At 56.7% G+C, this 13,373-nt stretch overlaps 9 protein-coding genes across 9 annotated transcripts; 3 read left to right on the forward strand and 6 right to left on the reverse strand.

Annotated features, from left to right (window-relative positions):
* Positions 1-8: 8 nt before the first annotated feature.
* KL911_004813 (uncharacterized protein) lies at positions 9-1,552 on the reverse strand (the record flags this gene model as incomplete). The annotated part of the gene is made up of 2 exons (XM_043200146.1): positions 9-1,120; positions 1,363-1,552. 2 exons carry the CDS (start codon positions 1,550-1,552, stop codon positions 9-11), a joined length of 1,302 nt encoding a protein of 433 aa, XP_043052433.1.
* A 169-nt stretch (positions 1,553-1,721) lies between these two features.
* KL911_004814 (uncharacterized protein) lies at positions 1,722-2,843 on the reverse strand (the record flags this gene model as incomplete). The annotated part of the gene is made up of 2 exons (XM_043200147.1): positions 1,722-2,750; positions 2,838-2,843. The coding sequence occupies 2 exons, from the start codon at positions 2,841-2,843 to the stop codon at positions 1,722-1,724; spliced, it is 1,035 nt and encodes a 344-aa protein (XP_043052434.1).
* A 104-nt stretch (positions 2,844-2,947) lies between these two features.
* Positions 2,948-4,309, forward strand: KL911_004815 (uncharacterized protein; the record flags this gene model as incomplete). Its single annotated transcript, XM_043200148.1, has 1 exon — positions 2,948-4,309. The coding sequence occupies one exon, from the start codon at positions 2,948-2,950 to the stop codon at positions 4,307-4,309; it is 1,362 nt and encodes a 453-aa protein (XP_043052435.1).
* A 132-nt stretch (positions 4,310-4,441) lies between these two features.
* On the reverse strand, positions 4,442-4,919 carry KL911_004816 (uncharacterized protein; the record flags this gene model as incomplete). Its single annotated transcript, XM_043200149.1, has 2 exons — positions 4,442-4,463; positions 4,549-4,919. The coding sequence occupies 2 exons, from the start codon at positions 4,917-4,919 to the stop codon at positions 4,442-4,444; spliced, it is 393 nt and encodes a 130-aa protein (XP_043052436.1).
* Positions 4,920-5,304: 385 nt separating this feature from the next.
* On the forward strand, positions 5,305-6,495 carry KL911_004817 (uncharacterized protein; the record flags this gene model as incomplete). Its single annotated transcript, XM_043200150.1, has 2 exons — positions 5,305-5,748; positions 5,833-6,495. The coding sequence occupies 2 exons, from the start codon at positions 5,305-5,307 to the stop codon at positions 6,493-6,495; spliced, it is 1,107 nt and encodes a 368-aa protein (XP_043052437.1).
* Positions 6,496-6,516: 21 nt separating this feature from the next.
* KL911_004818 (uncharacterized protein) lies at positions 6,517-7,470 on the reverse strand (the record flags this gene model as incomplete). The annotated part of the gene is made up of 1 exon (XM_043200151.1): positions 6,517-7,470. The coding sequence occupies one exon, from the start codon at positions 7,468-7,470 to the stop codon at positions 6,517-6,519; it is 954 nt and encodes a 317-aa protein (XP_043052438.1).
* Positions 7,471-7,798: 328 nt separating this feature from the next.
* Positions 7,799-9,517, forward strand: KL911_004819 (uncharacterized protein; the record flags this gene model as incomplete). The annotated part of the gene is made up of 1 exon (XM_043200152.1): positions 7,799-9,517. One exon carries the CDS (start codon positions 7,799-7,801, stop codon positions 9,515-9,517), a length of 1,719 nt encoding a protein of 572 aa, XP_043052439.1.
* Positions 9,518-9,582: 65 nt separating this feature from the next.
* KL911_004820 (uncharacterized protein) lies at positions 9,583-11,325 on the reverse strand (the record flags this gene model as incomplete). Its single annotated transcript, XM_043200154.1, has 1 exon — positions 9,583-11,325. One exon carries the CDS (start codon positions 11,323-11,325, stop codon positions 9,583-9,585), a length of 1,743 nt encoding a protein of 580 aa, XP_043052440.1.
* A 71-nt stretch (positions 11,326-11,396) lies between these two features.
* On the reverse strand, positions 11,397-13,226 carry KL911_004821 (uncharacterized protein; the record flags this gene model as incomplete). The annotated part of the gene is made up of 1 exon (XM_043200155.1): positions 11,397-13,226. One exon carries the CDS (start codon positions 13,224-13,226, stop codon positions 11,397-11,399), a length of 1,830 nt encoding a protein of 609 aa, XP_043052441.1.
* Between the last annotated feature and the right edge of the window lie 147 nt (positions 13,227-13,373).

Raw genomic sequence — 13,373 nt, forward strand, 5'->3', positions numbered from 1 at the left:
TGCGCCGCTCAGTTTTCCCAGATGCGCTGATAGTAGTTCAGCCAATTGAGACCCAGCACCTTGCGCATTCTCTCGGCCGACCAGCCGCGTCTTGCCATCGCCACAGCCAGCTCCTCGCGGTCGGCGAGCTTGCCGAGCGGCTTGACGACCGGCGCGGCGCCCCACTCGGTCATCTTGCGCGCGTAGCCCTTGTCCCTGTTGCACCACTCCAGGAACGGCGACGGCCGGGCGTGGCCCTCCGACGCGTCGGACCCGATCCCGACAAGATCCTCCCCCACAAGGCCAATGAAATACTCCAGCACCTCCACGTAGTCGTCGATCGTGCTCTCGTTGCCCTTCTTCATGTGGGGTCCGAAGTTGGAGGCAGCAACCATGCCGCCCTTGGCCCCCAGCGCCAGGATCTCCTCGTCGGTCTTGTTGCGGCCGGACTTTTTCATGCCCGATGGCAACACGTGCGAAAAGCACGGCGGCTTGCGCGCGTACTCAATCGTGTCCATCGTCGTCTGGTGCCCGACGTGCGACAGATCGCACACGATCCCCAGATCTGCCATCTGGTCCACCACCTCTCTGCCAAAACCGGTCAGTCCGGAGTCGCGCAGCTCCGTGTAGCCTGCGCCGGAGTAGTTCTGCGTGTTGTACGTGAGCTGCATCTGGCGGACGTTGAGGTCGCGGAACACACGCAGATAGTCCAGCTGGTCCTCAATGCCAGAGGTGTTTTGGAAATTGAGGATGACGCCTGTCTTGTTGAGCTTCTTGGCGGTGTAGATATCCTCAATGCTGGTGACCTCCATGATAAGGTCGCTGTACTCCTCGTACCACTTTTTCCACTGGACGATGTTGGCAATGGTGCCCTTGAAGTCCTCCCAGAGGCCGCAGGTGCACGAGACGACGGTGATGCCACCCTTGCGCCAGGCGTGAAAGATTTCTGGTCCCCAATTGGAGATGTTGAGCGAGTCGATGTGGATGGACTCGCGGTACAGTTGGCGGGCTTCGTCTTCAAAAAGCATGTTGGAGGAAGAAAAGTCATGCGGTGATTTTGTTTGCATGGTCGGAGTTTTAGCTGCAGGAAAACTCCGCTGTGGAGTGTGGCTTCGATAAGCGCAGATGAGGTCCCGCTGGACTGCCAGGGTCCCTGGGAGCACCAGTGCAAGTTCTGAGACGAAGTGGAAAGTCCCCGACGTCCTATATGCTCTCCATATTTGCTGGCTGGACGGTCGCAAGATTTTACCCATTCTGCGTCTTCTGATAAATCTTTCTAATCAGTATCAGAATTGAGGGTTCCTGCATGTCACATTGTTCGAAATTTGCGTGCATCGTAGCCAAAGTACTTAAAGAGGCCGCCGTACACGATCTCTCTCTGACCTACCGCCATGTCTGTTTCCGCGTTCTGGCACCGCCACAAGGGCAAGCTCTGGGACACGCTCGACAAATCTCCCAAGGAGAGATAAATGTACTTCAAGATCGACTTCTGGATCCTCACGTACGCTTGCGTGGGATACTTCCTGAAGACTTTGGACCAGACCAACCTGTCCAACGCATATGCGTCCGGCATGAAGGAGGACTACGGTTTCCACGGCAACCAGTATAATATGGCCAGTAGCACGCTGTTCAACATTGGCTACATTATCGGCCAGATCCCCAGCCAGATGGTTCTCACCAAAGTCCGCCCGTCAATTTGGCTGCCAACAATGGAGCTTCTGTGGGGGGTCTGTTGCATGTGCCTAGCTGCAACAAGCAAATCGCAGGCGGGTGTCAAACAGGTGTACGCACTGCGGTTCCTGACTGGTCTTTTTGAAAGTACGAGTTATTGCGGTCTCATTGGACTTCTTGGCCAATGGTATACCCCGTCGCAGCTCGGCAAGCGCGCGGGCATTTTCCAAATCTCGTCCTCGCTCTCTAACATGTTCTCTGGTTACCTCCAGAGCGGACTGCATAGCGGCATGAACGGTGTGCACGGCCTCGCCTCGTACCAGTGGCTGTTTATTTTTGACGGAATTATCACGATCCCGGTGGCCATCTATGGCTACTTTGCGATCCCGGACGCTCCACACGATTCCAAGTCGTGGTGGCTGAAAAAAGACGAGAAAGAGCTGGTTATAGCCAACCTCGACGCGGTCAAGAGGCAGCCGCGGAAGAAGCTCACCCTCAACTCGATGAAGGCGCTGTTTTTCACGTAGCCCGTCTGGCTGTTCTCCACGGCGTTCATCTTCCACGTTGTGGCCATCAAGCTGTACAGCTACATGAACCTGTGGCTCTAGTCGGAGCACTATTCGGTCTCGCACATCAACACGTACCCGACAGCTGGTTATGCTGTGCAGATAGTGTGCACCGTGATCATGACGTGGACGTCCGACATCATCGGCAAGAGATGGCCAATGATTGTGGTTTTCTGCACGGTTTCGGTTATAGGGTGCATCATCCTTACCATCTGGCCGACACATAACCACGTCGCTATGTTTGTGGGCTGGTACCTGCTGTTTGCAGAGACAGGCTGTGGCGTGCTCTACATGTCCTGGATCAACGAAACCATGAGCCACTCGGCCGAGCAGCGGTTCGTGTGCATCGGCGTCGTCGAAGCACTTGCGTTCACTTTCCAAGCCTGGTTGCCGCTCATCATCTACAACACCGCTAATGCGCCGTTCTTTGGAAGCGGCTAACCGACCGCGCTTGCCTTTTTCGCCGGCGAGGCAGTTATGGGGTGCGTCATTGCCTACTTGCTGTACAAGGAGGCGCACGGCTTCTCGTGGCTCCTGGAGCGCAGGGACAACGATTTCCGCCGGATTGCGATCACAGAGTTTGCCAAAGAAATCGGCGACTCAGAAGTCGTGCAGACGTACGAGCATGCAGATGACAAGTCCTCCTCTATGTAGCCTGATTAATAACTCCGACACCTTACACCTAGCCGAAAAAATAGTTCAAAAGATCGCACCACACACTCGTATTTCTAATGAAAATTTGTATCATCGGAGCAGGACCAGCGGGCGTTGCCATGGCCAAGGCAGTTGCCATGGAGCCCCGCAGTGACATGGACATCCATGTCTACGAGAGAAACGCCATGGCAGGCGGGCTGTGGAATTACACAGGCAAGGAGAAAGAGAAAGTTTCTTGCTCCGTGCCCGCCACGGATCAACGCAAAGCGCGGGAAAACAGCGTCCCAGGCATTCCCTACGTGTCCGCCATGTACGAGCACCTGGAAACCAACATTGTCAAGGACATGATGCGGTACAAAGACGTGCAGTTTCCGCCAGAGTGTGAGACGTTCCCGACTAGACAGGAAGTCGCCGAGTACGTCCGCAAATACGCCGCCACGATCCCCGAAAACGTGCGTTTCCACTACAACAGCACTGTCGTTGCACTCGAGAAGCTTGACTCCTGGCAACTGACTTACAAGGACTCCGTTTCCAACGCTGTCTTGACCGAATCGTTTGATTACGTAATCCTCGCTCAGGGACATTTCGACCTGCCCTACATCCCAGAAGTGCGCGGACTTGAGGAATGGAACGCTGCAGACCCGGCGAGTATCATCCACGCAAAGTACTACAACGACGTGGAGCGGTTTGAGAACAAGACCGTGCTGGTGGTTGGAAACTCCGCCTCCGGCATCGACATTGCCACGCAGCTCACGACGTACGCAGGCAAGGTGATCGTTTCAGCCGCGTCGCCGTCGCCCGTCGCCGACATCCTCATCGACGACGTGGCGCAGATCGGCAAGGTGGACGAGTACCGTGTCGCTGACAGGTCGGTCGTCACCGTGGACGGAGAGACGGTGTCCGGTGTGGATTACGTAATATTCTGCACGGGGTATCTGTACAGCATTCCGTTCCTGAAGTCGTACACCGAGGGGGAGCATGCGATACTGACGACTGGCGAGCATGTGCGGTATGTGTACAAGCAGATGTTCTATATTCCGGACCCGACGCTGATCAACGCCGCGCTGGGGAAGAACATCATTCCGTTCCCGTTTGCCGAGTGTCAGGCGCAGTATGTGGCGCGGGTGATCAGCGGCCGCGAGCGGCTGCCCTCGCAGGAGCAGATGATGCGGGAGTATGAGGAGGAGGTGGCTGCCAAGGGCGACGGTAAGGGTTTCCACGAGCTGAAGTATCCAGCCGACGCGGAGTATTGCAACCACATGTTTGAGCTGATTGAGAACACCAAGTCTGACGGGTTTGTGGCTGAGTACTGGGACGAGCAGCGCAAGGACCTGCGTGCGCGCACGGCCCAGATCAAGGCGAAGCGTCTGGAGCGGATTGTGGCGCATGCGCAGCAGCTGCGGCAGAGACATGAGAAGTTCCGGCTGCTGCGTGGCTAGGGCCGAGCAGCAGGCGGCGCAGACGTGCCTTGTTGCGCTCAAAGTCGAGGTAGCACAGCCCGTGTAGCAGCGAGTCGGCCACGTCGTCGCCCTTTTTGCGCGACTCTGCCGCGTCGATCTTGTAGACTGAATTTATAGAGTTGAGATACAGCATCTGGTCGTAGAGGTGGCGCGACGGCGACCGTGCGGCGGGCAGGTTGGGCGGCGAATCTAGTGCGTAGCACGCTCCGAGCGCGAACGGGACCTCGTGCGAGCGCTCTCCCGCGAGCAGCACGTCCATCCAGCGCGCAACCTTGACCATTCGCTCGGTTTTCGAATCCTTGGCGCCTGTCCAGTACGACGCCATTTTCTGCGGCGACTGGCTCTCCACATGGCAGCGGCCCCTGGCCAGTATCGTGGCCACCAAGACGCTCTCAAGAATGTTGCTCCTCAAAATGTGCTCAAACACGTTCTTGTTGCCCATTGTGCGGAACCGCTGCCGCTCCACCACCACCACGTCGGGCACGTCGCTCGCGTACACGAGATCGCGCACCACGTGACCCATAATCTGGCTGTAGTTGACCGGCGTGAACTCCTCGTTTTCGATGCCGGTGTACTGATGTAGGTCCATCTTGTACCACTGCACGAGTGACGGCACGCTGCCCTCCTCCAGCGTCTCGAGCCTGAACCGGCTGAACGAGAAGTTGCGCAGGCCGACATCGATCGCGAGCACGTGAAAGGGCTCCCTCAGCACAGACGGCCGCTCAACGGCGCGGCAGAGCGACTCGGCAAGCTCCCCTTTCGTCCCGGAAGTGGCAATTCCGCAGCTGTGCGCCGTCCGTCTCAGCCACTCGCCCTTTATATTATTCTTGGATATATATCTGGACAAGAGAGATCTCAAATCATGACACATGTAAATAAACAAAAAATATTTTATTTATTTTCTTTTGTTCCCTGGATGGATACAGTTCTGTAAGAAATAAGAATAGACATCTGATCCAATTCCTGCCGCCAAGATGGCCTACCTCACACTGCCGCCGGAGTTTATCCCGGAAGCAAAAACTGTCATCAACTGGTTCATGTCGGCCACGCCGCTGGTCACGTACGGAACGACCCTGCTTAGCATCCGCCGCAAAAAGTCCTCCAAGGGCTTCTCTATAGACATCTGCGCGACGATGCTGATTGCATCAACATTTCGGATCTTCTACTACATCAACGAGCCTTTCGAAATCAGTCTTCTCAGACAATGTTTTGTCATGATCTTCATACACGTCCTCCTGCTGAAGGTGGCCATCAAATACAGAGACCCCACCGAGACGGCGTATCTGCGGTACGAGGAGTCGTGGCCCGAGTTTCTCAGGTCGGCGTGGAACGTCGCCTGGGACCCCACGGACGAGGGCTCTGTTTATGGCGACCCACTGGAAAAAGCTTCGAACGCGGCTGTGCAGTACGCCAGACGAGTGTCCGACTTTTGCAGCCGGCTGTTCCTGCGGTTCCTGTTTCTGTACGACGCCCGCTACATTAGGCCGTTCCGGTTCTGGCAGTGGGACGAGTACTCGCAATACATGCAGTTCTTCGGGGGCCTGGTGCTAAGCTTGACTACTGTCCAGCTGGTGTTCGGCAGGACCGAGTGGCTGGGGTTGGTGTTTGCATCGTGCTCATTTTTGATAGAGAGCACGCTGCCCCTGCCGCAGATCCTGCTGTTCCAGCGGCTGCGCACCGTGGAAAACTTCAAAACCATACTTCTGCTCAGTTGGCTGGGTGGAGACCTCACGAAAATCAGCTACCTGATGTACGGCACAGACAACGTGGGGGTCATTTTTGTGGTTGCTGCCATCTTCCAGATGAGTCTGAATCTAGTCATCACATACCAGTTTTTCTACTACAAACACATGGACACGGTTAGTTCGCGACAGGTGATTCCGCTAAGCCACACTAAGGAGGAGATTCCGATGGACGAGTTCCGCGTTTCGGGTACTTTTTCTGCGTCGTCGAGCCGCGGCCCCTTCTCGCCGGTCTCATCGTCGCAGTTTCCGTCTCCAGCCACCACGCCGATCCTGAACCCGAAACTCGACCACACGCGTTCCAGATCAAGCACATTCAACGAGCACGAGGCACAAATCAACAAGAGTCTGCGCAAGGTGAGTCTGAGCAGCAGCGTTAACCTGGAGACGATGAAGGAGCAGAGTAGCAAACTAAATCATTAACATACAAACAATGAAGATATATCACACATTAGTCAGAACATAATTCATCTTTTCCGTTTCTAGTCTCTCATCGTTGATCTTCCACCAGATCTCGAAAGTCCCCGTCTCGTCGTCGAAAGTGTCCCTGCTCACCTCCCATGGCTTGGGGGTGATGATGTAGTGGATATTTTTTATTTCGTCGATGTCCCAAACATCGGCGTGGCATTTTTTCAAGGTTTTCAGACAGTTATACTTGTACGAGAGCCCCAGCCAGCGGTTGCGGAACACGTCCGAGAGCAGCTCCTGGTCCGGGAAGTCGTACGACGCCGTTTTCTCCGGCATCGATAACGTTTTCAATATCTCGTTATAATTGTCCATGTTGGGTTTCACAATCAGCAGGCCGCCGTTGCACGCCTTGAGTCCGTACCGTGAGTCCGGGCCCTTGATGTGGCGGAACTCGTCGTCTTCGCGGACGGATTCCCCGATTTTCGCGTGGTAGTTTGTGTAGGAGCAGTTTTTCGGAATCCAGTTTCTCGGATAGTGCTCCAATTTCAAAGGGTTGCACACACACGCAGGGCTAGCAGCAAAGGCAATGTGCTCGTCGAGCGGCAGCTCCATGAGCTCGTCCATGTTGCGGATCACAACCATGTCGGAGTCCAATTGGATGACTCTTTGGAACTGCGTGAGCTTGAACGGCTGTAACTTCGACCAGGTATCGTAGAACCTGGAATCGTGGCCAAACTCCTTCGACTTGGTGGGGACCAACGCTTCCACCTGCATGATCGGGATTCCTCGCCGGCAGATCTCCAGAACGGACTTGGGGTCCAGCTGCGAGGTGTACAAGGCAATTAGGGGATACTTGGATTGCGCCCTTTTCAGCGAGAAGTCCAGGGTCAGCAGGCCCTCAAGATACTTCCTGTTTGTGATCAAGGTGGACCACACCTTGGAATGCATCGACACGTCGGTGTCGGCCGGATACACATCATCGGCAGTCATCTAAGCAGCACTCGTGGAGGCCGAAAAACAAATGAAATTATCGATAGATAATGCGCCACGTATGGATGAGGTAATAGGTGTGGCTTTATCTGCCCTTTTCTCTTCTGGGCACGCAAAATTGGCCCTCGAACAAAGAAAAAAAAGATTCCTAAAGAAAACAACCAGTTTTTTCCACCCGTCCAAAAAGCAGACCTCAGCCTAAAAGGATCAAACCCACCAGTCCCGATCGGCATCAAGTGGTTTGTTTTTGCAGGCACTAAGGTTTCCTCCGTCAGGCTGACATACACACCCTCCGAAGACCGCACAACCTCTATCTACTCCTCCCAACATGGTGTTGATCAACGGCGTTAAGTACGCCTGTGAGCGGTGTATCAGGGGCCACAGAGTCACAACGTGCACACATGTCGACCAGCCAATCATGATGATCAAACCCAAGGGCCGGCCCTCGACGCAGTGTGCGCACTGCCGACAACAACGCAAGCTGAAGAACGCACACGTAGCCTGCACTTGCAACTCGAAAACCAAAGACCACGACGTGGGCTGTGCGTGCCACGTCGACGGCGAGTGCACGTGCTCGTCGAAGCAGAAGAAGGCAGGCTCGAAGAAGAAGGACGAGGACGCCAAAGAACAGAAGTCGAAAATCTCCCCTCCCGAGTCGCTGTCGCTGAATATTGACAAAGATAACGTCAACGGTGTTATTCAGTCATGGGGTATGGCGTCGCCGCCTCTGGGATCCGAATCCCAGCAGAATGACAGCCTACTGTCGCTGAACTCCGCTACCTCAGACAAGCCGTCGCAGGGACTCCAGTACCAGCAGTTCTCGAAACGGCTGGTGGGGACGGACCCGCTCCAGAACTTTCGGTCGTCGACGCCGCATGGCCAGCATAAGAAGGCTGGGGAAATCCATGTTTCTGTTGACGAGTACGTTGCGCCGCTGAACACGATGAACAGCAACTTCTCTACTCTCATGAGCAGTATTTCGACCTCAGAGCCGGTCGTGCCTCCGGCCACTGCTAACGGACGGTCCAAGTCGAACTCAATGACCAGCGAACCGTTCCAGGGCATCAACACGTCCGGATCTGGTCTTTTAGACAGTTTCGACGACAACAACTCTTCCAAGCTGTACCACAACCGCAACAGAAACGTTTCGAGCGGCTCGGTGATTTCAAGTCCGCGAGAATCGATCAACCCTGACTCTCTGTTCCCGCTCTTCCCGCTGATCGGCCCGTCGCAGTCGTACTCGTCACACTCATCTCTTCCCTCCACACCCTCCCACCAGAGTCTCAACGACCTGATTTCAACGCAGCCCACGGGACAGAAACTGTCGCATACCAACCTGAACTCTCATAATAGCAAAAACCACCATAATTATCCGCAGATGCTTAAGAAAAACCTCACGGGCTCGTCCACCCATTCCAGCGGATCGTTGAGCCACTCGCACCACCATGGCGTTCACGGCCACTCTCATCAATCGCACTACTCGCCGTATCCCCAGCACATGATGGCCCAGCAGCCGCGGAGATCCAATTCATTTTTGTCCGTTTCGTCGTCCAACACGGTGAACTCGTCGCTGGGTTCGCCAAACTCGATTCTGACCAACGAAAGACCGCCGTTGGTGAGTGCCAACTCGACAGACTCGCTGAACGGGTTCCAGCTGACGAATGCCAAAACAAATACCACGCTGATGGACGATCTCTACCAGACCAGAACTTACACGGAGTCCGGAATGAAGCCGTTCTCGATAGTCCCGGAGGAGGAAGATTCTGGCTCGACCCCCGCGTCCGAAGTGTCACAGCTGCGCACCGTCAAGCACACTGTGGACCCGGCATTTGACGCAAGTGCAATAGGCACGATCCCGCTGACCACCTCCTCCGATCTGGCGAACGCCACGGACCAACGAACAGAGACCACTGCTGCTCAGACAGACTACTCGAGCTATCTGGGCAACATAGACTACCTAGACAGTCTGCTGGAGCAGTCCGCCGACCAGGCAGACTTATCCAGCTTCATCGACCTTCAGAGTGCCCAGACACAGGAGCAAGCCTAGATAGACTGGTGTGTAATAAACTGGTTTCTTACGCGACATTGTGAGTGTTGCCGTTAATATTCAATCTAATTTATATTTCCAGGACCATTGATGCAATCGTCCCAAAAGCTTGCTTCCAAGCTCGACACCTTGGCGAAAATGTCTGCCAAAGTGTCTAAAAGTTTGCCTTTATCGAACCCGTCCTCGTTCTTCCTCCTGCTGACGTACTCGTCGAAGTACTCGTTGAGGACCTGCTCGCCGCGTTTGCAGGCCTCCACGTACCACGGAGACACGTAGTCGCCGAGCCAGTCGCGGTAGAGTTTTTGTGTCGCCGAGCCTGCGTCCACCCGGTACGACAACCTGCCGCTCTCCGCGTCCTGCTGCAATTTGCGTGCCGTCTGGAGAGTTTGCGCGTTGTTTTCTGGATCTGCCACCAAGAATTTCGTGCCGTTATTCAGCGCATTGGCAGCAGCATGGTTGTAACCAATCAGACACGGCATCAGCGCAGTCTTGCACAGCAGCCAGTCGTGTGTCTTCTCGTACAGCTCGACCAAATAGTTGATATAGTCCAGCGTAGCACGTCCAGCGACGATTTCCTCCAGGTCCAGGTCGGGCCATCTGCTTTTCAGCTTGACTTTGTGTCTCTCCATCTCGTTCTCGATATTGCCCAGAATCTCGTCCACGTACGCCTGCAGCTCCTCCGACTCTGTGATGCTGCGCAAGTTCACGTGCACGCGGTGGTACGCCTGCAGGTAGCGGTAGTCCTGTTTGAGGAAGTAGTTGAATTTTTCCACTGGCAGCGTGTCTTCCATCACCTGCCGCACAAACTGGTGATGAGTGTATCTTTGCCAGTGTGGAGCGACTTTTTCGTGGTTGATGAGGAACGCCAGTAGTCCGGCGTCCTTCCGCACCTCCTGCGGCCGTCCGATCGCCCACATGTGGTTCAACGGCCCGTTGGGCTTCACCTCTGCGTGTCTGATGGCCTCGTTGACAAACCCGATGGCGTTCTCGACCGCGGTCGCCAGAGACGCGCCGCGGGCCAGATTGCACGCGACCGCCGAGCTGAGCGTGCAGCCCGTTCCGTGCAGATTTGGCGAGTCGATGTAGTTCGACCGGAATACGGTGAGTGTTCCTGACCGGTGCTCGTACAGCACGTTCAGAATATACACCGGGTTCTCGGGGTCGACAGCCAGGTCCTTGTTCACCGGGACAAGCCCGCCCTTGAACAGCACGTCTACCTTGAACCGCGACCCGAGCAGGCGCGCAGCCGCGTAAAAATCGTCCGCCGTGGCAAAGGTGATCTGCTCCACGCCAGGGTCCGAGCTGCGCAGCACAGCCAGCAAAACTTCCGCCTCGCGCGAGTTCGGGGTAACGAGGGCCGCATGTTTGAACAGCTCGACCACTTTTTTCAGCGCTGCCACAGAGCTCAGCCGGTCGCCGTTCTTCGCCACAAACACCGGGTCCAGCACAATGGGCGCGCTGGCGGCACGGGCGGCCAGAAACGGCGTTATCACCGACAGCGTCTCGTCCGGCAGCATGCCGAGCTTGATGGCGTCGAGCGCAATCTGGTCGTCGGCAATGGCCACCAGCACCTTCTCCACGGTCTCTGCGGGGGTCACCGCGACACTGTGCACGCCGAACGAGTTCTGGGCCGTGAGGGCCGTGATACAGGTGACGGCATAGCACTTGTGCGCCGTGATGGTCTTGACATCGGCCTCGATCCCTGCGCCGCCCGACGAGTCAGAGCCGGCAACGGTGAGGACCCGCGGAACGTGCGCGGGGGCCGTTTCGCCGCTCAATTGGTCGCACAGGTCAACAAGAAGTGCCATAACCTTGTTAAAAAAAAATCACTGGTCTCCATTTTTATACACAATGCACTGCCCGGTTGCAGATTTTCCGTCTACAGATTGGAGCCTATTTTGCTGTACGCCTCCGCAAAGCCGTCGACCAGCGCGGCGAGCCCGATGGCGCCGGGGTCGGGCAGCCCGCCCTCGGCCTCAAACGGCTTGAACTCGTCCTCGCTCACGTACGACGCACGGCCAAACTTGGCCTTGAGCTTTCTGGTCGACTCCGCTCCCTCGTGGCACGCCTTGTTGGCCCGGTTGAGGTCGCCCTTGGTGGCGGCAAACTGCTCCACAAACGGCGCCAGCGCGTCGATCAGCGTCCGGTCGCCAGCACGAGCCCGTGTGTACCGGTACAGCGAGTCCAGGGCATCCTTGAGCGACGCGGCCAAGATTTCGGGCGTCACGTCGTAGCCGCCCTGCTGGAGCTCTCTGTCCTTGAGCGACTTGGCCAGCGCGGAGATGAATATCGAGTACAGCCCGCCAGACGTGCCTCCCATGGCCGTCTCGACGACGTCTGTGATCTGGGTCAGGCTCCGGACTGCGTCTGCGACCTCCAGCTCATCGGCAGCCAGCAAGTCGAGGATCGCGTGCGCGCCGTTCGCCAGCGTCTCGCCGCAGTCGCCGTCGCCGGCGACCGTGTCGTACAGCGTGATCTTCGGCTCCTTGGTCAGCAGCTTCTTGCACCCGCTCTCGAGCACAGCCTTGGCCGTGCTGCCCGAGAAGCGCACTTTCGACGCGGCCGACGCGTCGCTCGCCTGTGGAGCGTCGATGACGAACGACTCCGATTTGGCCGCCCATTCTGCCGTCGTGTACGACGAGTTCCACCCAGGCACCTTTGTGGGGTAGTCCAGGCACTCGAAAACCTCCTTGCCGCCCGCCTTGGTCGCGTTCAGCAGCGTGATCGAGAAGCCGGGACCGTCCAGCGACGTCGTGTACGCACCAGTGTACACTCTTGCCGGCCTGATCTTGTAGCCGCTGGCCAGCTGCTCAACGACGGTGTTCTGGATAGCGTACAGCTCGAGGTTCGACGTGCCGCCCAGATTGTTGATCATCAGCACCACCTCGTCCGAAGCGTCGAAGTCCACGTAGTTCCGCTCCTTGTCGCTCTTGTCGAGCAGGTACTTGAGCAGGTCCGCCACGAGGGAGTCGATCGTCGGGATCGGCGAGACGCGCTTGATGCCCGCCTCGTTGTGGATCCCCATGCCCACCTCGATCTCGTCCTCCCCGAGCAGGTGCTTCTGCTCGTCCTCGTCGTCGGACCCGGACTCGTGGTGCCTGCTACCCGGAATCGTGCAGTGGTCGAGCGACGCGCCGATCGTCACCAGGTTGGCCACCACGGCCTCGCCCAGCCGGTACACCTCGCTCAACGAGGCTCTGTTCGAGTCTCTGGCGGCCTTGGCGCCGATAATCTTGTGCACAAGGGCCGTTCCGGCCAGACCGCGCCGGCCCACCATGCCGTTCTTGGTCCTGCCGACAGAAACGTCGTCCTGGACAATCAGCAGCTCCACGGGGACGCCCTCGGCCTTGGCCCGCTCGGCAGCGAGCCCAAAGTGCAGAATGTCGCCGGTGTAGTTTTTCACCACAATAAGCGTGCCTTTATGTGAGGGCTTTGCCTTCAGACCCGAGAGAATCTGCTTTGTCGAAGGCGAGGCGAAAACGAAACCAGCAACCCCAACGTCCAGACAGCCCTCGCCCACAAAGCCGGCGTGCAATGGCTCGTGGCCAGAGCCCCCGCCCGACAGGATCATCACCTTATCGGGCTTGGAGTACTTGTTTATCACCACCCGCTCGGACTCGATGAATTGCAGGTCCGGGTTGCCGTGACACAGGCCCTTGAGATGCGCATGGACCAGGTCGTGCTTGTAGTTCCAGTGCTTGCTCGACATGCTAAAGAAAAGAAGGGTGAGAAATGCTGGGTCGGGCTCATTTTTTTATTGCGTGCCCGGGGTGGCCAGGGCCGGCTAAGCTTCTCGTAGCGGGGAAAATAGCCCCATAGTCTATGCGAAAACACACCCGGGGAAATAACCGCAGCG

Source organism: Ogataea haglerorum, assembly GCF_019207285.1.
Source record: "Ogataea haglerorum isolate 81-453-3 chromosome Unknown 81-453-3_NODE_16_length_219348_cov_95.707317, whole genome shotgun sequence".
NCBI lineage: Eukaryota > Fungi > Ascomycota > Pichiomycetes > Pichiales > Pichiaceae > Ogataea > Ogataea haglerorum.